The 27,443-nt window shown below is 36.6% G+C and overlaps 1 protein-coding gene across 1 annotated transcript in view; it reads right to left on the bottom strand.

The window, feature by feature from the left end:
* Positions 1-27,443, bottom strand: part of WWC3 (WWC family member 3) — a 515,363-nt gene that overhangs the window by 282,452 nt on the left and 205,468 nt on the right. The window contains exon 3 of the mRNA XM_053705277.1: positions 20,105-20,214. Within this exon, the coding sequence (XP_053561252.1) occupies positions 20,105-20,214 (110 nt within the window). The remainder of the gene's footprint in view (positions 1-20,104; positions 20,215-27,443) is intronic.

The raw sequence follows: 27,443 nt of genomic DNA, 5'->3' as shown, positions 1-27,443 counted from the left end.
AATAAACCTAACACTAAGCCCCTGAAGATCATCCTACCTTGTCTTCACCTCACCAGGTATCACCGATCCGTCCTGGCTCCAAAATCTTCATCCAACCCAAGCGGGGGCTGGCGATCCATCATCCGGTGGCTGAAGAGGTCCAGAAGAGGCTCCAAAGTCTTCATCCTATCCGGGAAGAAGAGGCGATCCGGACCGGCAACCATCTTGATCCAAGCGGCATCTTCTATCTTCATCTGATGACGACCGGCTCCATCCTGAAGACCTCCACCGCGGACCCATCTTCTTCCGGCGACGTCCAACTGAAGAATGACGGTTCCTTTAAGGGACGTCATCCAAGATGGCGTCCCTCGAATTCCGATTGGCTGATAGGATTCTATCAGCCAATCGGAATTAAGGTAGGAATATTCTGATTGGCTGATGGAATCAGCCAATCAGAATCAAGTTCAATCCGATTGGCTGATCCAATCAGCCAATCAGATTGAGCTCGCATTCTATTGGCTGTTCCGATCAGCCAATAGAATGCGAGCTCAATCTGATTGGCTGATTGGATCAGCCAATCAGATTGAACTTGATTCTGATTGGCTGATTCCATCAGCCAATCAAAATATTCCTACCTTAATTCCGATTGGCTGATAGAATCCTATCAGCCTATCGGAATTCGAGGGACGCCATCTTGGATGACGTCCCTTAAAGGAACCGTCATTCTTCAGTTGGACGTCGCCGGAAGAAGATGGGTCCGCGGTGGAGGTCTTCAGGATGGAGCCGGTCGTCATCGGATGAAGATAGAAGATGCCGCTTGGATCAAGATGGTTGCCGGTCCGGATCGCCTCTTCTTCCCGGATAGGATGAAGACTTTGGAGCCTCTTCTGGACCTCTTCAGCCACCGGATGATGGATCGCCAGCCCCCGCTTGGGTTGGATGAAGATTTTGGAGCCAGGACGGATCGGTGATACCTGGTGAGGTGAAGACAAGGTAGGATGATCTTCAGGGGCTTAGTGTTAGGTTTATTTAAGGGGGGTTTGGGTTAGATTAGGGTTATGTGGGTGGTGGGTTGTAATGTTGAAGGGGGGTATTGTATGTTTTTTTTTACAGGCAAAAGAGCTGAACTTCTTGGGGCATGCCCCGCAAAGGGCCCTGTTCAGGGCTGGTAAGGTAAAAGAGCTTTGAACTTTAGTAATTTTAGAATAGGGTAGGGCATTTTTTATTTTGGGGGTCTTTGTTATTTTATTAGGGGGCTTAGAGTAGGTGTAATTAGTTTAAAATTGTTGTAATATTTTTCTTATGTTTGTAAATATTTTTTTATTTTTTGTAACTTAGTTCTTTTTTATTTTTTGTACTTTAGTTAGTTTATTTCATTGTAGTTATTTGTAGGAATTGTATTTAATTTATTTATTGATAGTGTAGTGTTAGGTTTAATTGTAGGTAATTGTAGGTATTTTATTTAATTAATTTAATGATAGTATAGTGTTAGGTTTAATTGTAACTTAGGTTAGGATTTATTTTACAGGTAATTTTGTAATTATTTTAACTAGGTAGCTATTAAATAGTTCTTAACTATTTAATAGCTATTGTACCTGGTTAAAATAATTACAAAGTTGCCTGTAAAATAAATATTAATACTAAAATAGCTACAATGTAATTATAATTTATATTGTAGCTATATTAGGATTTATTTTACAGGTAAGTATTTAGCTTTAAATAGGAATAATTTATTTAATAAGAGTTAATTAATTTCGTTAGATTAAAATTATATTTAAGTTAGGGGGGTGTTAGTGTTAGGGTTAGACTTAGCTTTAGGGGTTAATACATTTATTAGAATAGCGGTGAGCTCCAGTTGGCAGATTAGGGGTTAATGTTTGAAGTTAGGTGTCGGCGATGTTAGGGAGGGCAGATTAGGGGTTAATACTATTTATTATAGGGTTAGTGAGGCGGATTAGGGGTTAATAACTTTATTATAGTAGTGGTGCGCTCCGCTCGGCAGATTAGGGGTTAATAAGTGTAGGCAGGTGTAGGCGACGTTGTGGGGGGCAGATTAGGGGTTAATAAATATAATATAGGGTCGGCGGTGTTAGGGGCAGCAGATTAGGGGTACATAAGGATAACGTAGGTGGCGGCGCTTTGCGGTCGGCAGATTAGCGGTTAATAAGTGTAGGTAGCTGGCGGCGACATTGTGGGGGGCAGATTAGGGGTTAATAAATATAATATAGGGGTCGGCGGTGTTAGGGGCAGCAGATTAGGGGTACATAAGGATAACGTAGTTGGCGGTCGGCAGATTAGGGGTTAAAAAAAATTAATAGAGTTGCAGCGATGTGGGGGGACCTCGGTTTAGGGGTACATAGGTAGTTTATGGGTGTTAGTGTACTTTAGAGTACAGTAGGTAAGAGCTTTATAAACCGGCGTTAGCCCAGAAAGCTCTTAACTACTGACTTTTTTCCTGCGGCTGGAGTTTTGTCGTTAGATGTCTAACGCTCACTTCAGACACGACTCTAAATACCGGAGTTAGAAAGATCCCATTGAAAAGATAGGATACGCAATTTACGTAAGGGGATCTGCGGTATGGAAAAGTCGCGGCTGAAAAGTGAGCGTTAGACCCTATTTTGAGTGACTCCAAATACCGGAGGTAGCCTTAAACCAGCGTTAGGAGCCTCTAACGCTGGTTTTCACGGCTACCGCCAAACTCCAAATCTAGGCCTCTGTTTTTCTGGTCGTTACCGACAAAACTCCAAATCTAGCCGTAATTGTTTTACATATTAATATATAAGATAATCCATATATAAAAAAAAACATAAAAATAATATTAGGAAGGCCAGATATAATAAGTGACTGAAAAAAATAAGTTAACCAATTTAGGTTGAAAAATAGCATAATTCAAACCCCACGTTTAGACCAAAAGGTACCAAAGTATTAAGTTCAAAAATCCATTTCATTTCATTTCCCTATTAGACCCTCTCCAATTTCAGTTTAATTTCCTAATAATAATCCACTAGGATCCTGTCCATGTTTTTCTTTAAAATGTAACAAGACTGGGGTTTTTGCGAACCTTTTCTTAAATCATAGATATTGTCCTTGTCTTAAAGTGAAGGTAAACTTTGGTGAATGAAAGCCCGTTTTTTAAAAATACTATTAAAAACAGGGGCACTTTCATTCATCAAAGTTTACAAAGCAGCCGTTTTGATTAAAAACTTACCTTTTTTTCTTTTCACAGCCAGAGCAGTCTCACCCTCCTGGAATCCTCTCTTCAAACGTCAGCAATGACTAATCTGGCTTCCACCAATCACAGCATGGCCTCAGGCAATGACTACCCTGGGGGGAAAGCAGTGATTGGAGGAAGCCGGATTAGTCACTGCTGATTTGTGAAGAGAGGATTTCCAGGAGGGGGAAGCTGCTCTGGCAGTGAATCAAATCGGCTGCTTTGTAAACTTTGATGAATGAAAGTGCCCCTGTTTTTAATAGTATTTTTAAAAAATGGTTTTCATTCATCAATGTTTACCTTCACTTTAAGGAACCTAGTCATTTTACCTACATAAAAAATATTACAACTGCATATAAAGAGATACATATTAAATTTTTACTGTTATAAGTCATCAATTGATCAATTTGATAATGTTTTTCTCCCATCCTTAGAATAAAAATACTTATTATTATATTTATCACTATTTTGGAGATTATTACATCCTACACAATCTCTACAATACTTAAAACACTTTATATCAGTCAGCCAATTGCCTGGAGCTTAGTATATATAATATTTACAATATAGCTTTTAACAATAAAAAAAGTTCATATAAGGATATGTGTGTTCTTTCTAGGAGTCTCTGGTCTTCTGTGGTTTCTTTATTATGCGCTCATAGAAAAGGAAACAAAAATTGCAACATAGTGTAACTCTGTAGCACTGTTCAGTCGATAAGAAACTTGTTTGCAAATGATTACTCACATGTGTTGGAGCTATAGTCAAGCTCAGGGGAATGCGCACACCCACTTTATACTGGTGGGTAAACAGTTACTATCACGTAATGAAGTATAAAACTATTTATTAAAACGTATCTAAAAAGCATCACAAATGCTTAAATACACCATATACAGAGGTTAATAAAGCAACAAATCATTATTTGCTCCAAAAAGCAAACACCAATGCTGGATGCAAGTGGATAGGGAAGCAGAAGCTTAACCGCTAAACCGTCCACCTTAGTCACCAGTATGAGTTGCTCCTCCTCCAGGTGTGTGGGCAAATGTACAGACGCAGTGGAGAGATAGTAGTTCCGACGTACGTTTCGCTATATAAGCTTTGTCAAGGAAATGATGTGCACATGTCCATATGTCCTTTTAAACAATCTTCTAACAGACCGGATTTCCGATATTACGTCCTCCATTTTGGGTCCTCCATTTTGGAAAATGTTCCGAAGATACTTTACTTTGAATATTATTCTTTCACTTCACTAAAAATTGACCAGGCAGGTTATCGCTCAGTTCTTTATGCATATATGAATATTTCAGTTAAGGAAGACCTGGGTAGGACTTACGTATGCATATGATTTATACTTTAAAATTGTTATTATTCTTTGCATTATTCTTATGCAGAAAGTTATTCAACATTACCATACGCTTTATAGTTGTATATAGACCATTCTAAATTGACACCACATTCTGTTCCATACCACTTGCAGTTCTTATTATTGCACATATTTAAAATTGTGATAAGTCATCATAAATATTTATATATAACATAAGTTAATCATAGTGACTTGTAATTATTACTCTGTACCTATCACGATTACTACCTAAGAAATATTTAAAATAATTCTAAAAAATATATCAAAACCAGATATTTCCATAACTAGTAAAGCCACTGCATACTAAGAATATTAACCGCATACTGAGAGTATTAACTTGTCCAATAAATATTTCAGTTTAGGACAAACCTAGGTAGGACTTGCGTATGCATATGCTTTATACTTTGAAATTGTTATTACTCTTTGCATTATTATTATGCAGAAATGTATTAAACATTGCCATACACTGTGTAATTGTATATAAACCATTCTGAATGGTAAAATAACATTATATTCCATACCGCTTGCAGTTCTTATTATTGCACTTATTTAAAATTGTGATAGCAACCATCATAAATATAACATAAGTTAATCATAGTGACTTATAATAATTACCCTATACATATCACAAATACTACCTATGAAATATTTAAAATAATTCTAAAAAATAATTATAAAAAATAAGACTACATCGAAACCGGATATTTCCATAACTGGTAATATCACTGCATACTGAGAGTACTAGCTGTCTAATTAACCCTCTAAGTGGAATCTGTGACCTTTTTTAGTAGTATGTTAATAGTATGTATTGGGCGCAGTGGTGGGATGTTTCTAAAAATTAACACCAGTAGTGTAACTATACTAGCTGACTACGCTAACATACGTCTATATGTTCGTATCATATTAATAACCTAAAATGGAATGTATGTTCTGTCTTTGATGCAGATCAAAAGAGTAATATATTTATTCTCTGCATGACTAGCATTTTTATTTTAGAAAATGGTGTAATTCGAAATATTTATTCAGACTATTGGGTATGAAGCTGTCCATAATGTGTATCCACTTCATTTCCAACCGTCCCAACTGATTCTGTATGTCAGACACAAGAAAAACAGGGTGAGTAGCACTCTTAATTAGTCAATAAAAAATACAGGTGCATCCTAGAAAAGTGAATATCTAACAACGTAAAAAGGAGAGTAGAAACCTAAAATACAGGTAACTAAAAGTCTAGGCAAAAGAAAGCACAACTGTATGAAATAAATAAGAGACTAGGGCGAATTCTTGAAATACAAATAGATTTAATAAAGTTACACTAAATAAGTGCATACATCCAAACATACAATCACATACATACAGGGATATAGAAGATGCATAAAAATGTTGAATTGGCCGTGCAGGGGACTGGTGCACCAGTATACAAAAATAGGCAAATGTTCATCACTTTGCATGTATAGGTAATATATAATTGTAATCCAAAGTATAGTGCGTGTCCTTAAAGATGCGCGGACCAAGTGGATACAGTCTTACCCCTTCGTGTCTAAATGTACATAGTAGCGTGAGGACATCAGGAGTCAAGGGGAGCTTACCCTCGCCGCGTCTTTTTCACAGGCATGTGTAAAGTGCAAGTAGATAACAGTTCATGAGAATACCTGTCTTTTTCACGCGGTTGCTCTACCCTGAATTGTAGCTCCTGAGCCACTGAGTGTTTCCAGATGAGACAAGGGGTAGACCACAGTCAGGCAAAGGGTCCTCTGACGAAGTGCTGCAAACCGACGAGTCTTAAAGCTCGTTTCACTCCTTTCAATACAGCAGCATGGAGCTTCTTCCGGGTGCTGACGTCACGTCAGTGGCTGTGCTGATTTATAGGAATTTGGCCGCACTGGTAATGAATGTCATTGGTAGAGAGATCTGTCATTCAAAACGGCTTTGATACTTTGTAGCAACATTTTGCTTTTTTATAGCTCAGTACAGCAAGGGGTTATATACAAGGATACATTTATATTTATACACTCACGCTTACATACTTACATTCGATACATTGGAAGATTATATTATACATCTAATCTGTTATATTACTAATGTGTGTGTATGTACAGATTACGTGATAAAGACTATGTTTTTTGTATTTAGTATTGCAATTACGCCATTCATAATTGATAATTTTTTAATTTATTTAATTTTTGATACTACCAAAGACTATGTAGTTACACTCAGAATGATGTGCACATATCCACAGAGGATTAAACTAAAAATGAAGCAAACTCTAAGTTTTAAACTAAAAATGAAGCAAACTCTAATTTTTCATTGAGACCATGAGGTGCTGAGGTATTCAGTTTATATATCCATTTTGTTTCTTTGCGTAGAAGGATATTGTCAATATCCCCGCCCCGCATGCTAAGTTTCACAGATTCAATTCCAATGAAATTTAAGTCATCAGTCTTAGATTCATGAAATTGTGCATAGTGTCTTGCCACAGGGCTGTCAATATTGCATTGTTTAATATCGTCCCTATGTTCAGAAATTCGTGAGCGAAGTTCTCTGAAAGTTTTACCAACGTAAAAACTTTTACAGGAACAATAAAGTAAATATATAACTCCTTTTGTGGAGCAATTAATGAAGGAGTTGATTTTATATATATGTCCTGTATTTGTATTAAAAGTTTTACTTCTCTGCATATATTGACAGCAGACACAGTGGCCACATGGAGTGCTGCCTACAATTTTCTGTGCATTTTGTTCCAACCAATTATAGGTTGGAACTTTATTGAATTCACTTTTAACCAAAATGTCTTTTAGATTATTGCAACGCCTTGCAGTCATCTGTGGATAATCTCCTACATATTGGTGAAGTGTTGTATCATTAGTTAGTAAATGCCAGTTTTTATTCAGAGTGTCTTTTACCTTACTCCAATGGGCATTATATTTAGTAATGAACCTGATCTTATTTTCTTCATTTGTGTCATCTCTGTTCTTACATTTATATAACAGGTCTTTTCTTTGGTGTTGGGAGGCTCTATAAAGAGCTCTCTTAATGCACCTTTTGGAATAGCCTCTATCATGGAATCGGGTCGCCATCTCTTTGGCTTGTTTTTTAAATGTTTTTTCATCAGAACATATTCTGCGAAGCCGCAGAAATTGTCCGTAGGGGATTCCCTTTTTCAAATTTGTGGGGTGGTGGCTCGACCCCAGGAGGAGGCTATTGGTTGCCGTGGGTTTACGAAAGACTTCTGTCTCAATTTTCCCTTCTTTTTTACTAATTTTCAGGTCCAAAAAATCAATTGAGTTTAAGTCATGATTACAGGTGAGAAAAATGTTACGGTCATTACAGTTCAAAAGAGAAATGAATTTCATCAATTCATCCTCAGTGCCGTCCCATAATAGCAGAATATCATCAACATACCTGATCCAGAGGGCCACATGTGCATCAACCACTTCGGAGTAGTCCCCAAATACAATTTGGTTCTCCCAGCCGCCAAGGTGTAAACAGGCGTAGGTTGGTGCACATGTGGACCCCATGGCGGTACCTTGTATCTGTTTGTAGCACTTTGTATCAAAGATGAAAATATTGTTGTCCAGCACAAATTTTAATAAGTCAATTACAAATTTGGTATGTTTCTTATAACCGTGACCTCTTGTATTGAGAAATTCTTCACATGTTTTAAGACCCACATCCTGCGGGATAGAGGAATATAGGGATTCAACATCCAGGGACACTAAAATAGTGTCTTCCTGAATGTTGATCCCATCCAGTTTTTTTATTACATCTGTTGAGTCTTGTACAAAAGTACGAAGATCATTGACAAATGGCTGTAAAAAATGATCTACATATTTACTGATTCCTTCCGTAGGACCTCCTATCCCTGATATTATGGGACGTCCCGGAGGGTTGGTAAGGGATTTATGTAGTTTGGGAGTCCAGTAAAATACTGGAATTTTAGGTTTTTGGTTGAATAGAAAGCTAAACTCATGGCTAGTGATTAAATTATTTCTTCGAGCATCATTTAGCATAAAAAGTAATTCGTTATGGGATTTGTGGAATTCATCAATTGAGGATTTTGAATATTGTTTAGGATCTGATAGCTGTCTCATGGCCTCTTTAATGTAGTGGTCCTAGTAGAGATTTATTTTCTACTAGTTGTATCTCAGACGGTTTCTTGTCATCATATATTGACTTTGATGTCGTCTGTTCTCTCTCCCTCTCATTCCTCTCCTTTCCTGAGGCCTCCCCGTGCCTCTTCTTCCCTCCTCGTCTGGTCCTACCCCTAAAGGGTGCACCTGTGAGGTATTTTCGTTATTGTTTTAATTTTCCCCATCAGAATCCATATCGGAATTATCAGTACCTGAATCATAATAGTTTCGAGAACTAATATGATTTCTATAGATGTAGATTTTATTTTTTCTATAGTCTTCCTGGTCCCTTATTAGTTTCCTTCTTTTGCGTGATTTTATTTCGCTTTGTAGTTTCTCAATAAGTTTTTGTGTTTCTTTATTTAATTTGTCAAATGATGAATCATTTTCAAATTTATGTAAACATTCATAGATGTCATCTACGTCTGTTTTACATTTCTCAAGTTTCTTAGCGTCTTCTTCTATTATTAGTGCAATGAGATCCAATGAACATTTGGTTAATATTTCATTCCACTTAGTTATGAAGTCATTATCTGCATCTAAACCTGGATCTAAACGTATCCTAAGGCCTCTTGGAATTATTTCCATTTTTAAATAATTGCTAAGGCTTTGATGTTCCCATTTAATTTTAATCTGTTTGGTTAGTCTTTTTTTATAAAGCTTAAATGCAGAAATAACGTCATGGATAGCATCATCCTCTGCTTCTATCTGCACATCTCCTTAGGATACGTTTAGATCCAGGTATTAATCTGAGAGGTTTAGATGCAGATAATGACTTCATAACTAAGTGGAATGAAATATTAACCAAATGTTCATTGGATCTCATTGCACTAATAATAGAAGAAGACGCTAAGAAACTTGAGAAATGTAAAACAGACGTAGATGACATCTATGAATGTTTACATAAATTTGAAAATGATTCATCATTTGACAAATTAAATAAAGAAACACAAAAACTTATTGAGAATATACAAAGCGAAATAAAATCACGCAAAAGAAGGAAACTAATAAGGGACCAGGAAGACTATAGAAAAAATAAAATCTACATCTATAGAAATCATATTAGTTCTCGAAACTATTATGATTCAGGTACTGATAATTCCGATATGGATTCTGATGGGGAAAATAAAAACAATAACGAAAATACCTCACAGGTGCACCCTTTAGGGGTAGGACCAGACGAGGAGGGAAGAAGAGGCACGGGGAGGCCTCAGGAAAGGAGAGGAATGAGAGGGAGAGAGAACAGACGACATCAAAGTCAATATATGATGACAAGAAACCGTCTGAGATACAACTAGTAGAAAATAAATCTCTACTAGGCCCCTATCCACACTCACAAAAAATGGGTATAGTTAATCTCTCATCCTTCCCTTTGAATTGTGAACACATTAAAGTATTAGAAAAGGGCCTCAGTTTCTGCCCTACTAATAGCTTAGACCTATTTGAGGTCACTAAAGACTTACACCTTTTTGCAAGGAAGTTAGCATTAAAAAAGATTATGACTCCTAAGACTCAGATAGATTTGTCTTGTAGACAAGAAACAGAGGCACTCCATAATCTAGAAACCTTGTTCTCTGAGCAAAGTAATGAAATTACTGACATACACCCTAGAACTAACTTTAAGAAAAAATCCACCTACATGCCCTCTTTTTCATCTATCCCCAATATTTCCGTTTTTGTACAAAACGTTACGGCTGACCTAATGAAAATTGAAAGTACAGGCATTGTTAACGATAATCTCACCAAACGGGAACGTAAAGCCCTTAATGAGCTTACTAGACACCCTGAACTTATCATAAAGCCGGCCGACAAGGGCGGCAATATTGTCATCCTTAATCAGGACCTCTACATTAAAGAGGCCATGAGACGGCTATCAGATCCTAAACAATATTCAAAATCCTCAATTGATGAATTCCACAAATCCCATAACGAATTACTTTTTATGCTAAATGATGCTCGAAGAAATAATTTAATCACTAGCCATGAGTTTAGCTTTCTATTCAACCAAAAACCTAAAATTCCAGTATTTTACTGGACTCCCAAACTACATAAATCCCTTACCAACCCTCCGGGACGTCCCATAATATCAGGGATAGGAGGTCCTACGGAAGGAATCAGTAAATATGTAGATCATTTTTTACAGCCATTTGTCAATGATCTTCGTACTTTTGTACAAGACTCAACAGATGTAATAAAAAAACTGGATGGGATCAACATTCAGGAAGACACTATTTTAGTGTCCCTGGATGTTGAATCCCTATATTCCTCTATCCCGCATGATGTGGGTCTTAAAACATGTGAAGAATTTCTCAATACAAGAGGTCACGGTTATAAGAAACATACCAAATTTGTAATTGACTTATTAAAATTTGTGCTGGACAACAATATTTTCATCTTTGATACAAAGTGCTACAAACAGATACAAGGTACCGCCATGGGGGCCACATGTGCACCAACCTACGCCTGTTTACACCTTGGCGGCTGGGAGAACCAAATTGTATTTGGGGACTACTCCGAAGTGGTTGATGCACATGTGGCCCTCTGGATCAGGTATGTTGATGATATTCTGCTATTATGGGACGGCACTGAGGATGAATTGATGAAATTCATTTCTCTTTTGAACTGTAATGACCGTAACATTTTTCTCACCTGTAATCATGACTTAAACTCAATTGATTTTTTGGACCTGAAACTTAGTAAAAAAGAAGGGAAAATTGAGACAGAAGTCTTTCGTAAACCCACGGCAACCAATAGCCTCCTCCTGGGGTCGAGCCACCACCCCACAAATTTGAAAAAGGGAATCCCCTACGGACAATTTCTGTGGCTTCGCAGAATATGTTCTGATGAAAAAACATTTAAAAAACAAGCCAAAGAGATGGCGACCCGATTCCATGATAGAGGCTATTCCAAAAGGTGCATTAAGAGAGCTCTTTATAGAGCCTCCCAACACCAAAGAAAAGACCTGTTATATAAATGTAAGAACAGAGATGACACAAATGAAGAAAATAAGATCAGGTTCATTACTAAATATAATGCCCATTGGAGTAAGGTAAAAGACACTCTGAATAAAAACTGGCATTTACTAACTAATGATACAACACTTCACCAATATGTAGGAGATTATCCACAGATGACTGCAAGGCGTTGCAATAATCTAAAAGACATTTTGGTTAAAAGTGAATTCAATAAAGTTCCAACCTATAATTGGTTGGAACAAAATGCACAGAAAATTGTAGGCAGCACTCCATGTGGCCACTGTGTCTGCTGTCAATATATGCAGAGAAGTAAAACTTTTAATACAAATACAGGACATATATATAAAATCAACTCCTTCATTAATTGCTCCACAAAAGGAGTTATATATTTACTTTATTGTTCCTGTAAAAGTTTTTACGTTGGTAAAACTTTCAGAGAACTTCGCTCACGAATTTCTGAACATAGGGACGATATTAAACAATGCAATATTGACAGCCCTGTGGCAAGACACTATGCACAATTTCATGAATCTAAGACTGATGACTTAAATTTCATTGGAATTGAATCTGTGAAACTTAGCATGCGGGGCGGGGATATTGACAATATCCTTCTACGCAAAGAAACAAAATGGATATATAAACTGAATACCCCAGCACCTCATGGTCTCAATGAAAAATTAGAGTTTGCTTCATTTTTAGTTTAAAACTTAGAGTTTGCTTCATTTTTAGTTTAATCCTCTGTGGATATGTGCACATCATTCTGAGTGTAACTACATAGTCTTTGGTAGTATCAAAAATTAAATAAATTAAAAAATTATAAATTATGAATGGCGTAATTGCAATACTAAATACAAAAAACATAGTCTTTATCACGTAATCTGTACATACACACACATTAGTAATATAACAGATTAGATGTATAATATAATCTTCCAATGTATCGAATGTAAGTATGTAAGCGTGAGTGTATAAATATAAATGTATCCTTGTATATAACCCCTTGCTGTACTGAGCTATAAAAAAGCAAAATGTTGCTACAAAGTATCAAAGCCATTTTGAATGACAGATCTCTCTACCAATGACATTCATTACCAGTGCGGCCAAATTCCTATAAATCAGCACAGCCACTGACGTGACGTCAGCACCCGGAAGAAGCTCCATGCTGCTGTATTGAAAGGAGTGAAACGAGCTTTAAGACTCGTCGGTTTGCAGCACTTCGTCAGAGGACCCTTTGCCTGACTGTGGTCTACCCCTTGTCTCATCTGGAAACACTCAGTGGCTCAGGAGCTACAATTCAGGGTAGAGCAACCGCGTGAAAAAGACAGGTATTCTCATGAACTGTTATCTACTTGCACTTTACACATGCCTGTGAAAAAGACGCGGCGAGGGTAAGCTCCCCTTGACTCCTGATGTCCTCACGCTACTATGTACATTTAGACACGAAGGGGTAAGACTGTATCCACTTGGTCCGTGCATCTTTAAGGACACGCACTATACTTTGGATTACAATTATATATTACCTATACATGCAAAGTGATGAACATTTGCCTATTTTTGTATACTGGTGCACCAGTCCCCTGCACGGCCAATTCGACATTTTTATGCATCTTCTATATCCCTGTATGTATGTGATTGTATGTTTGGATGTATGCACTTATTTAGTGTAACTTTATTAAATCTATTTGTATTTCAAGAATTCGCCCTAGTCTCTTATTTATTTCATACAGTTGTGCTTTCTTTTGCCTAGACTTTTAGTTACCTGTATTTTAGGTTTCTACTCTCCTTTTTACGTTGTTAGTGATTCTGTATGTCACCTCCCCTCCAAACTTGTTCCACTTTTCTTATGCCCAAAAATGTGCAGACACTGTATGGTTCTGATATCCCTTTTCTATGTTATATATATGCTCATTTACTCTTGTTTTTAGGAGTCTTGAGGTGCGACCTATATAGATTAGATCACATGAACAACGTAGCATGTAAACAATGTTTTTGCTTTTACAAGTAATACTGATTTATATCATAATTCTTTTTACGGTCTGATGACTGGAATTTATTACATAGTTTAGGTGTCTTTTTCATTCTTTGCATGCATTACAGAATTGGCATCTCCTAAATCCCATTTGTGATGGGAGCAACCAATTTTTAGTTGTCAATTTAGTGTCACCGCCATCTCTAGCCCCATGGGAGAGTTGTAATTTTAAGTTGGGAACTTTCTTAAACATTATATTTGGTCCATCCCCTAAAAATTCAGCTAAACCTGAGTCTCTTGAGAGTATACCCCAATGTTTATGAATAATCTCTCTTAATTCATTACTTTGGGTACTATGTTGGAAAATTAGCCTATTTGCTAAGTTGTTATTACTTCTGTCTACCTTATTATTATCCTTGGTCTTATATTTTAGTAGCTCTAACCTATCCAGGTTAGTGACTTCCTCTATTTTTTCATCCAGGAATGCATTGGAATAGTTCATTTCTAAAAAGCGTTCTTTTAGGATTTTAGATTATGTTTGGTATACCTCTTTATACCTACAATTTCGTCTCAATCGGACAAACTGGCCTTTTGGTACATTTTTTAACCAATGTCTCTGATGACAACTATTTAGGCTAATATAATTATTGACATCTATACTCTTGAAAAAATTCTTGGATTTCAGTATGTCATTTTCAATGTATATTTCAAGATCTAGAAAATCTACTTTGGTTTTACTGTAGTTCCAAGTCAATGCTACTTTGAATTCATTTGCTTTCAGATGTTCCATGAATTCTAATAATTGGCTTTCATTACCTGACCATATAAAGAACAGATTGTCTATGTAACAGTGATAGGACACCAGATATTGCGCCCACTGGGAATTATAGATATATTGATTCTCCCAGTTAGCCATATATAAATTGGCATAACTGGGCGCAAATCTGGTGCCCATCGCCGTTCCACCTATCTGCAGGTAATATTCCCTATTGAACCAAAAGTAATTTGTTTCCAATATAATTTTAATTCCTTTCAAGATAAATTCAAGTTGTTTAGGGTCTAAAGTTACATCCTCTTTTAGTATATTTCTTACTGATGCAATGCCAATATGATACGAACATATAGATGTATGGAAGTGTAGTCAGGTAGTATAGTTACACTACTGGTGTTAATTTTTAGAAACGTCCCACCACTGCGCCCAATACATACTATTAACATACTACTATTAACATACTACTAAAAAAGGTCACAGATTCCACTTAGAGGATTAATTAGACAGCTAGTACTCTCAGTATGCAGTGATATTACCAGTTATGGAAATATCCGGTTTCGATGTAGTCTTATTTTTTAGAATTATTTTACATATTTCATAGGTAGTATTTGTGATATGTATAAGGTAATTATTATAAGTCACTATGATTAACTTATGTTATATATAAATATTTATGATGGTTGCTATCACAATTTTAAATAAGTGCAATAATAAGAACTGCAAGCGGTATGGAATATAATGTCATTTTACAATTCAGAATGGTTTATATACAATTACACAGTGTATGGCAATGTTTAATACCTTTCTGCATAATAATAATGCAAAGAGTAATAACAATTTCAAAGTATAAAGCATATGCATACGCAAGTCCTACCTAGGTTTGTCCTAAACTGAAATATTTATTGGACAAGTTAATACTCTCAGTATGCGGTTAATATTCTTAGTATGCAGTAGCTTTACTAGTTATGGAAATATCTGGTTTTGATATATTTTTTAGAATTATTTTAAATATTTCTTAGGTACAGAGTAATAATTGCAAGTCACTATGATTAACTTATGTTATATATAAATATTTATGATGACTTATCACAATTTTAAATATGTGCAATAATAAGAACTGCAAGTGGTATGGAACAGAATGTGGTGTCATTTTACAATTTAGAATGGTCTATATATAATTATAAAGCGTATAGTAATGTTGAATAACTTTCTGCATAAGAATAATGCAAAGAATAATTACAATTCTAAAGTATAAATCATATGCATACGTAAGTCCTACCCAGGTCTTCCTTAACTGAAATATTCATATATGCATACAGAACTGAGCGATAACCTGCCTGGTCAATTTTTAGTGAAGTGAAAGAATAATATTCAAAGTAAAGTATCTTCGGAACATTTTGGGACTCGATGCCCTTTTCCAAAATGGAGGACGTAATATTGGAAATCCGGTCTGTTAGAAGATTAATGTTTAAAAGGACATATGGACATGTGCACATCATTTCCTTGACAAAGCTTATATAGCGAAACGTACGTCGGAACTACTATCTCTTCACTGCGTCTGTACATTTGCCCACACACCTGGAGGAGGAGCAACTCATACTGGTGACTAAGGTGGACGGTTTAGCGGTTAAGCTTCTGCTTCCCTATCCACTTGCATCCAGCATTGGTGTTTGCTTTTTGGAGAAATAACAGTGATTTGTTGCTTTATTAACCTCTGTATATGGTGTATTTAAGCATTTGTGATGCTTTTTAGATATGTTTTAATAAATAGTTTAATACTTCATTACGTGAGAGTAACTGTTTACCCACCAGTATAAAGTGGGTGTGCGCATTCCCCTGAGCTTGGCTATAGCTCCAACACATGAGTAATCATTTGCAAATAAGTTTCTTATCGACTGAACAGTGTTACAGAGTTACACTATGTTGCAATTTTTGTTTCCTTTTCTATGAGAGCATAATAAAGAAACCACAGAAGACCGGAGACTCCTAGAAAGAACACACATATCCTTATATGAACTTTTTTTATTGTTATACGATCTTATGATTGTATTATCACATTTATTTCACATTTTTTCTTTTGTGATATTTGGTATTTTTATCTTATACAATATAGCTTTTAGTTAAATTATCCTTTAAATTTGGGGGCTTTTTTAAAAATTAGATTTGGTCTATCTGTTAGTAGAGTATTTAGTGTGGATGGAGTACCGCTTTAGGACACCCCAATATTTTTCAATAATGTATTTAAATTCTTTATTTTGATTATTATAATTGAAAATAAAACTTAGATTATTCTTTTTATCCGAATGATTTTTCTTATTGTATTGTAACATCTCACCTGTATTTAATTTCCCAAATTCTTCTATTACCGAATCCAATTTATCCTCTTTGAAACCCTTTCCCAAAAAATCTCCCTTTAAAAATTTGACTTGTTCCTTAAAAACTCAATCATCATTGCAATTATGTTGTATCCTATAAAATTGTCCTTTAGGTAAATTTTCTATCTATCTTCTATGATGACAACTGTCCAACCCAATGTATTTGTTTACATCTTTTTTTTAATTTATTTTTATTTCAAGATCTAAAAAATTCATTTTTTGTTGACAAAATTCCCAAGAAAAACAAATATTCCGATCATTATTCTGTAAATGTGCTAGGAAGGAATGTCACCTTCTGACCCACTCCATATAAGGAAAATATTGCCTATATAAAGATGATAGGATACAATGTTCCGCCCCCAGTCATGACCCCCATATATCCAGGATTCTTCCCAGCCCACCATAAAAAGGTTGGCATAACTAGGAGCAAAACAAGTACCCATCGCCATCCCCCCTATTTGTAAATAAAAATTAAAATAAAACCAAAATAAATTGGTATCCAAAAGCATTGAGCATTTGCAGTTCATTATAAGAGTATAACTTTTACAGCTGATAGTGAGCTAAATAAATTAATATAATAAACAAAGCATATATGACAGCATAAAAATGTACAATATATAAACAAAGACGTGTTCCAATGTGTATAATAATAATAAAAATAATCCTATAATATAAAAGGCCAAGTGTGTTTGTCTGAAGCTGTCATGCGCAGTAGAGACAGCGCAAGGACAAACACACCTGGCCTTCAACACACTGACCTGGCATCTGGGCCTGGGCCAAACGTGTATGACGGGGGCAGGGCCGGGCATGACGCGAGTGATGCGGGGCGGGGACGGGTGTGATGCGGGCGGGGCTGGATGTGATGTGGGCGGGGGCAGGTGTGTCATGGGCGGGGGCAGGTGTGAAGTAGGCGGGTGTGCGGACGGGAGAGAGAAAGCTCAAAAGAGGGGGGATAGAGAGAGAGCAAAAGAGGGGGGATAGAGAGAGAGGGAGAGAGACAGCAAAAGAGAGGGGGGAGGGAGAGCAAAAGAAAGCGGAGAGAGAGAGAGAGTGCAAAAGAGATGGGGGAAAGAGAGGGGGAGAGCACAAAAGATAGGGGGGAAAGAGAGGAGGGAGAGAGAGCAAAAGAGAGGGGAGAGAGAGAGAGCAAAAGAGGGGGAGAGAGAGAGCATAAGAGAGGGGGGAGAGAGAGAGCAAAAAAAGGGGAGAGAGCAAAAGAGGGGGATAGAGAGCAAAAGAGGGGGGATAGGGAGAGAAAAAGAGAGGGGAGAGAGAGAGCAAAAGAGAGGGGAGAAAGAGAGCAAAAAAAGGGGAGAGAGCAAAAGAGGGGGATAGAGAGCAAAAGAGGGGGGATAGGGAGAGAAAAAGAGAGGGGAGAGAGAGCAAAAGAGAGGGGGAGGGAGAGAGCATAAGAGAGGGGGAGAGAAAGCAAAATAGAGGGGGAGAGAGCAAAAGAAAGGGGGAGAGAGAGCAAAAGAGAAGGGAGAGAGAGAGAGCAAAAGAGAGGGGGAGAGAGCATAAAAGAGGGGGGAGAGAGACAGCAAAAGAAAGGAAAGAAAGAGAGCAAAAGAAAGAGGAGAGAGAGAGCAAAAGATGGGGGATATAGAGAGCAAAAGAGGGGGGATAGATAGAGCAAAAGAGAGGGGGGAGAGAGCGCTAAAGATAGTGGGGGAGAGCAAAAGAGAGGGGGGAGAGAGAGAGAGCAAAAGAGAGGGGGATGAAGAGAGTATAAGAGAGGGGGGATAGAGAGAGCCAAAGAGAGGGGGAGAGAGAGCAAAAGAGGAGAGAGAGACAGCAAAAGGGAGGGGAGAAAGAGCAAAAGAAAGGGGAGAGAGAGAGCAAAAGAGGGTGGATAGAGAGAGCAAAAGAGGGGGGATAGAGAGAGCAAAAGAGAGGGGGGAGAGAGAGAGTAAAAGAGAGGGGGGAGAGTGAGAGAGCAAAAGAGGGGGGATGGAGAGAACAAAAGAGGGGGGGATAGAGAGACAGCAAAAGAGAGGGAGAGAGACAGCAAAAGAGATGTGGGAAGAGAGCAAAACAAAGGGGGAGAGAGAAAGCAAAAGATGGGGGAGAGAGAGCAAAAGAAAGAGAGAGGGGGGGAGAGAGCAGAAGAGAGGGGGAAGAGAGAGCAAAATAGAGGGGGGAAAGAGCAAAATAGAGGGGGAGAGAGAGCAAAAGAGGGGGGGAGAGAGCAAAAGAGAATGGGAGAGAGACAGCAAAAGAGAGGGAAGAAAGAGCAAAAGAGGAGGGATAGAGAGAGCAAAAGAGGGGGGAGAGAGAACAAAAGATAAGGGGAGAGAGACAGCAAAAGAGAGGGAAGAAAGAGCAAAAGAAAGGGGAGAGAGAGCAAAATAGAGGGGGGAGAGAGAGAGAGAGAGAACAAAAGAGGGGGGATAGAGAGAGCAAAAGAGGGGGGATAGAGAGAAAGCAAAAGAGAGGGAGAGAGACAGCAAAAGAGAGGTGGGAAGAGAGAAAAAGAAACGGGGGAGAGAGAAAGCAAAAGATGGGGGAGAGAGAGCAAAAGAGAGAGAGGGGGGAGAGAGAGCAGAAGAGAGGGGGGGGGGAAGAGAGAGCAAAATAGAGGGGGAAGAGAGAGCAAAAGAGAGGGGCAGAGAGAGCAAACGAGAGGGGCGATAGAGAGAGAGCGCAAGGGGTGGAACCGCTGTGCTGCAAAAAATGGTCTGTGTACACAGGCTTTAGGACTAGTAATAATAATAATATGCTAATCCGATAGCCAAAGTGCCTGGAGGGGAAACAGTAGTTCTCTTGAGAACACAATATAATAGGATCAGGAAAGGGGGGATTCTTATACATATCTGAATAATAATGCACTGGTAAAGGTACTATTTTTTTGTTTAAGTACAACAAAAACACTTATAAACTTAAAGGGACAGTAAAATTACATAATTGCAGAATTATATTGCCCCATGCCCCCTTCCTACCTCAAGAATTGCCCTGTAAGTTACATTTCTGCACCCCTTGGGTTCTTTCCCTTGCCTCCATTACCAGCCACCACCTTCCCTGCACTTGTGAATTTCTGCTCATTTCAATTTAAGGGGTAGGTGTTGCAATGTATGATTTGGTGCACCATCAGCCTGCACCTCAATTAAAAAAATACTAAGGGGTGGAAGAACCCAATTTACAGGACAATTTACAAGGCAGAAGGGGGCATGGGGTAATAAATTAGTAGGACAATATAAAAAGTGTAGCATCCCTTCAAAAAAAGGATAAGAATCTGTGATTTGACACCTTTGTCAGTATTGTTGGCTCATTTTGACTTTAAAAATCATCACCAGATTATTTAAAACAATTCATAGTAAAAATAAGGTATAAACTTACGGTTTATGTGGTCCATATAGTATACACCAATCTGTTGATCGTAAACAATTTCCCATCCCAATGGCAGTTCATTCCCCACACAGTCAGCAAATGTCAAAGGCTTTGTTATCCTATGAAAAAAGAAGAAAACAAATGTAATAAGCCAGCTACCTAATAAGAACATAGACATATAAAATGCCTAGTATTTAATAATTAGAATTACTGAGTTTAATAAATTAGACTTTCATCATCTACACAGATGCACAGTCTAAGCAATTGTCAGTTTACATGTATGGCAACTAACTTCTCTTTATGGAGGTCCACATTGTAAAATGCCAGTTCTCATGAAAGAACAACAAAAGAACTAATGGCACTGCTAAGGTAGAGGATTTGGGTAGCCTATTAATCTCTGGATTTATAGATAATGTATACACCTATTTGTGTCTATAATCCAGGTTAATTATGGTATGGCTGAGGTGCTGTGTACTGGTATAATGGAACACAAAAATTCAATCCGAGGATTGATAGAATTGTACACCTGGGTAGCACTCGTCCCCCTATCATAAATGGCATAAATTGGATAGAGACTGAATATCTAGGGAGAAGGAGTGCTTTGAAATTTTAAAATATAACCTTTATTGGGTAATTTAAAACAAAAACAGAAACTCAAACACAATCCACATATTTACAATGTTAAAAACACAGGATTTGGTCGGATTAATTTTAATCCAATATTGTCTAATCAAATAAAGTAGTTGTATTATCTTTCAAAATGATTTAATTGATCTTGAGTCTGTAGTTTCTATGAGGGTCTGTTTGATCTGATCCTCTGGATATTTGAATTATATATATAGAGCTTGTGCTACTGTAATAGTGAGTAGAGTGTTTAGAGTAAACACCAAGTTGCACAGTTTAGGACTGGTCTGGAATTACCTATTACTGTGTCTAGTTTGTATTCTGTCTTGTTACTTATATTGTAATTTTGCTATGCTGTTTTACAGGTCCTTAATAACTATTAGTATAGAGGATTAAATACTATGTTTGGTATGGAGTGGGCAGTACTGTCAATCTGTAACCACTGTTTGGTGATAACCTACATTCTGTCACTGTTTCAACTGCTGTTTGAATATGCTGACTGCTTAATTTACTGTATTACTAAAATGTTTATTGCACTATCTGGCAGTTTGACAAATATATATATATATATATATATATATATATATATATATATCTCTGATGATTTCTTATGGTCTCATCTGATTTTAAGATCTTTTGTACTTTATAGTAAATATTTATTACAGTCTCATGAAATGTTAGATCTTGTATAATATATAGTTGTTTCTTTTGCTTAAAAATATATATATTTAGGCTCCTTTATTTGCCAGTAGATAATTCTAAAGAGGGATGGTTAAGGCTTAGCTTAATCTCAGTTTATATTTTTTTGGTGTGTTTGGAATGGAGTGTTACCCCTTCCTTGTGAAGTACTGGTTGTAATGGCAGTACACGTTGGCAGACTTCTTAATAAGTTACTTTGTAATTATTTCATTATGTTAGAGAAATATTTTGTGACTGATTCCTCTCAAATGGTTATAACCAAGCACTGCTAGTACCACTCTAGTATTGCACAACTAAGCAAGTTGCTTTACTCATAGATTTTACTAGTAGCTGAATTTATTAATGTGTATTACTGAAAAGTAAATCTATTGTTGCTACTATGTTTTGGTATTTTTTTCTTTTTTTCTTTTGAATTTCTATAATGCTATGATTCACTGTAATAGAAATTCAACGCGTGTTTTTTAACAAAGGATAAACAGAGTACTTTGATGAATCTTCGCTACCCACACTTAGGATTAAATTAGATATTTGGTATGTTTGATCCAAATGTAATGGTTGCAGCGGTTAAACAAGTTTGCTCTAATATTGTTACAGACTTAATATGTATTAGTAGCGTTTGTCTGCTTGACTTCTACACACAATATCTGTTATTTCGTATTATCTAACTATAGCTTGCCGTTCAGCGTTTTTATAATCACCATTTATTTGGTATTAAGGGTATTGTATTTGTTCCCCTTGTCCCATATTGATAATCTTGTAATAACGCTTAGCTGCAAGTGCCGGTTGCTAGTAATAACGAGTAAGCGAAGTTAGACTTATTTCTAAGTTTTGTAGTTTAGCTGTAAGTACAACTACTTAAATTTTTTAAATTAAAGACCAAGTTTCCTGCTAGTTAAAAATGTTAGGAGGCATTCACAACAAACACACAAGTCCCTAACATGTTTCGCCACTAACGTGGCTTTTTCAAAGGGTACGGCGCGGCCAAAATTGTGTCTTTTTATTGGCTCGCACTCCTGTTCCTATTCGTTGTCATTGGTCGAATCCTGAGGTTCTTTACAGAGAGCCAATTGCTCAATGTGAAATATACATTATTGATGTGAGGGGAAGTATGATTGGATGAGGTAGTTAGTTCATTCATATATTGTGTACAATTGAGAATCTTGTGAATGAATCTTATTATTTAGAATACAAGCGTAAGTGAAGCCGTATTTTTTCCTCATATGTTATTTTTTAAAGATAAGAATCTATGGCACATGAGAAATATTGCGTTTGCATCAGCACTGTGATGTTTGAATTTATCACGTAACTTGTTACTCTAACATGTATTGCCAAAAGCTTGTGACAATAAGAGCTATACGAAAGAGGACAAATTAACTAAAAGGGATTTATCTTAAGAATAAAAATATATAAATCCAGATCTGATTGTGAATTAAAATCTATACTGCTCTGACAGTAGGGAACATTTCTATTCTTTTAAGAGTAAGTAATATCGTTGGTATCGATGCGTAACAGGATTTACAATATCATCTTGTACAATTAATAAGGTGACCTGCTGATATTCCATGCTCTTTTTTGGGGGTAACAAGTATCTTGAACAATAATAATTATGGATCCAAGTTTCTATGATAATAGCTATTATGTTTGTGTACTAATTCTGTACCGGGAATAGGCTGTACAGTTGACAGCATTCAAGCTGATCTATTACTTATTCATCTGTTTGGGAAATATTCTTTCTTAGTGTTTTAGGTTGAGCTGCTCTGGATATTAAGATGGTGTAATATACATGATAGACATGATAGAATGCAATCTATCTTGTGTTTCTTTAATAGTGACTTAGTGACTATGGTTGGAATAATACTTATGGAGAGACAAACCATTTATTACGATGTATAGATTGGTATATCCATATTATTAACTGATTAATTCTCTTCTTGTTTCTTATTTTGAAATTTTGAAATAACTATACTTAGATGTAGGGAAGGTGCTTTATATAACGTGACCTACTACTTATTAATTCTCAGTGTGTTTGTGTGATTATATGGGACTTCTTGTGATTAGTGAGAAATAATAATGGTAGTGTTTTTAAATAAACAGGGGTAATCCTATTTTTTATTTTATTTATATATTATTTTGGACCTCTATGAATAATAAAGTGAGCTAAAGTGAAAATCTAATTTCTACCAACTGGGTGCTGTTTGGAATGAGGGGTAATAAAATTTATAGAAAGCGAAAAGGTGACTACAAAAAACTAAAAAAATTGGGCTAGACTGAAAAGTGGGGATGCTCTGAATTTGTGATACATTATTGAGTGCAACATCATCTTGTGTTGTAATGGGTGATACATCTAAGGCAAATAAGCCAGTTGTGGTGTGGTGTTAAGTTATTAATTGTTATTCCTAGTATTTCCTTTCTTATTTTGTAAGTCACAGAAGATTCGCATCTTTTTCTAATTCAGAGGTATGAGAAGTAATTATTATGTTCATTTAGGCCGTTAGGTTGTATAGAATTGAGCAAATAGATCCATCTACTTTGATGTTGAAGTAGGCTTGTTTCCTTGTCTCCTCCTCTAATTCCAAAATTAACTTTCTGTATACCACAACATTTTAAGCCTTCAGCTTTTCCTTGATGGAATTTATAGAAGTGATGTGCTACTGATGAAATAGCCTTTTTGTTCTTTAAATCTTTGGCTGCATTTCTGATGTTGCGCACATGTTCTTGTAGTCTAGTGCGTAATTTGCGTGTAGTCATGCCTACATAGATTTTTGCACATTGGCATTGTAGGACATAGATTACACCGGTGGTATTGCAATTAATGTAAGATTTGATTGGGTGTTTTTTATCGAATCTGTCTGTGATTGTAGTTGTTTTTTTCAGAAATTTACAACTGATGCAATTCCCACAGGGGTATGATCCAGTTGGTATACTGCTGACAGTAGTTTTTTTCTTTTTGCGAGTATAGTGACTGGGGCTCACTAGGTCTTTTAGATTTCTTGTACGTCGATAGCTGATATCTACTTTAGGTCCTATGAACTGACCCAAGGTGTTATCTGCTTGTAGAATGTGCCAGTGTTTGTTAATTATTTGGATTACATCTTTGCTTTGTGCATTGTAAGTTAATATTAATCTGGTTTTGTTGTCATTTGTGCGAATCTTGGGTTTCAATAGGTTCTCACGTTCAGTTTTTCTTGCCCTATTCTTGGCTTTTTTAATCAAAGATTTACTGTACCCCCTCTGGCTAAGGCGATCTGTTGTTTCTTGAGCTCTAATTTTGTATAAATCTGGTTCTGAGCAATTTCTTTTGACCCGTAAGAATTCTCCAGTGGGAAGGGATTTCACTGTGCTTGGGGCATGTGCACTTGTATTGTACAGAATCGTATTGGTAGCTGTTTTCTTTCTGTACAAATCTGTTCCCAACATGCCATTACTTTTTTTGAAAATTCTCAAATCCAAAAAGGAGATTTCCGTCTGACTGGATTCATAAGTTAATTTTATATTCAGATTGTTAGAATTCAGGGTCTTTAAAAATCTGTCTGGTTTTTCTTTGGGTCCTTCCCAGATTAACAAGATATCGTCTATGTATCTTAGCCAGAGGGGGATGTGTTGAGTAAAATCATCATTCTCATCAATGAAGACAGTATTGTGCTCCCACCATCCTAGAAATAGGTTGGCGTACGTTGGTGCACAAGCTGTCCCCATCGCTGTCCCTCTTGTTTGCAGATAGAATTGGTCATTAAAAACGAAATAGTTCTTCTTCAGCACAAATTCTAGTAGTTTCATCACAAAATTGTTATGATTTTCATCCTCTTCTGTTCCCAAATTTAAATAATATTGGACTGCTTCTAGCCCCAATTCATGTCTGATGCTTGTGTAAAGGGCCTCAACATCCGCGGTGACAAGCCAAGATGTAGATCCTAATTGGATGTCTTGTAAGTGCTGAAGTGTTTCCATAGTATCTTTTATGTACGAAGGGATTTCTGTTAGAAACTCTCTTAATCGCTGATCAATATATTTGCTAGCTTTCTCCGTTAGATTTTCGTTGCCTGATACTATGGGGCGGCCCGGTGGATGTTTAGCATTTTTATGTACCTTAGGGATCAGGTAGAAGGTGGCTACTTTAGGATGGTTCACTGTAAGGAATTTTTTCTCTTTTTCACTGATGGTGTTGTTCATTTTGGCTTGAGTAATAAGATCTTTGTATTGTTTGAGAAATTGCTCAGTTGGGTTGCTCCACAATTTTTTGTAACAAGTTTCATTTGTTAGCTGTATGTTAGCTTCTTTTAAATACATCTCTGTGGGCCAAAGAACAATATTGCCACCTTTGTCCGCTTGGCGGACTATTACATCTTCCCAGTTTTGAATTTCAGCTAAAGCACGCTTCTCTCCTTTAGTTAAATTCGGTAAAGGTGATTTGACTTGTAAGTTGGAAATTTCTTTGCAGACAATGTTATTAAAAATTTGAACACTTGGGCTTGTGGAGGATTTGGGTATGTACTTGGATTTATTAATTAGATTGTTTCGCCAATTTGTGTTGCCTTGTGTTTCATTTTCTTTTAATAAGTCTTCCAAATCTTGCAAGGCTGTAAGATCTTCTATAGTCCATTGACTTTCTGAGCCTGGTTCTTTCTGATTTTTTACATCTGCATATTGTTTGCGTAACAATAATTTTCTTAGATATAATTGTATATCCTTTATGTTTTCAAACTTATCAAGTGAGGTGCTTGGACAGAAAGATAGACCTTTAGCAAGTAGAGATTGATGGTCCTCTGACAACATTTTATTAGATAAATTTAACACTTTCATTGTTTCATTTTGATTTTGGAGAAAGGACTGGGGCTCCTTTTGTATGGCTTGTTGATGTGTCTGGTTTCTCTGACACTTCTGGTTCTTGTTATTTTTTTGTTTGCCCCCCCTACCTCTTCTGGTGGGTCTGGGTTTATGGTGGTACCTTCCTCTAAAAAACCTTTCCTCTTTCTATTTTCAGATTGTACTGGGGCAGAGTTAGCAGATCGTTCTGGAGTTGCTTCCTCTATAGGGTTGTCAGATTCTTCACCTTCAGTTTCTGTGTCACTTTGTATGATAGTTACTCTTTGACGGTTTGTAGAGGTACTGGAATTGAATTTTCTTTTCCATCTATACACCCTATTATTTTGGAAATCTTCAACATCTCTGTTTAATTTCCCCATTTTTGTCTGTTTAATCTCTGCTTCATATCTGTCTAATTCTTTTTGGTATTTTTTATAGGAGGTTTCAAAATCTTTAAGTGTCTCTAATTGTTTCAGTTGTTCATTTTGGGATTTTATCAATTCTTCTAGTCTATCAAATTCTGCAGTGTCGTGTTTGATGAGGATGTTCATTAGTTTGTTTGAGCACTCAGACAGAGCTTCTTCCCATTCTATAGTTAGTTCTTTTTGCTTAAACTCAAATGCAGGGAAGAGTTGTATTCTGAGTCCTCTAGGAATCAATTTCCGTTCTATGTACTTATCAAAGAAATGATGATTCCACCATACTTTATCTTGTTTATAAAGATTTTTATGAAGATCCCGTAATAATTGGTCCAATCTATCTGATGTTGGTTCTATATTACATGGCTGTGATTCGTTAAAGACCTCTTGAAAGTCTATTAGACGTTTATTATTTCTGGTTATCCTGTCTTGTTCCAATTTGTTAGCCATATTGTTAATATTTTATTCAAAAGTGCGTGCTCTATTAGTGTAACCTAGAGGACTAGGCAAAGAATTCAACAAAGAACAACAAAAGAACTAATGGCACTGCTAAGGTAGAGGATTGGGGTAGCCTATTAATCTCTGGATTTATAGATAATGTATACACCTATTTGTGTCTATAATCCAGGTTAATTATGGTATGGCTGAGGTGCTGTGTACTGGTATAATGGAACACAAAAATTCAATCCGAGGATTGATAGAATTGTACACCTGGGTAGCACTCGTCCCCCTATCATAAATGGCATAAATTGGATAGAGACTGAATATCTAGGGAGAAGGAGTGCTTTGAAATTTTAAAATAT

This window comes from Bombina bombina, chromosome 3 (assembly GCF_027579735.1).
Source record: "Bombina bombina isolate aBomBom1 chromosome 3, aBomBom1.pri, whole genome shotgun sequence".
NCBI lineage: Eukaryota > Metazoa > Chordata > Amphibia > Anura > Bombinatoridae > Bombina > Bombina bombina.
Note: the sequence above shows the minus strand (reverse complement) of the source record. Positions and strands in the feature narration are given on the sequence as shown.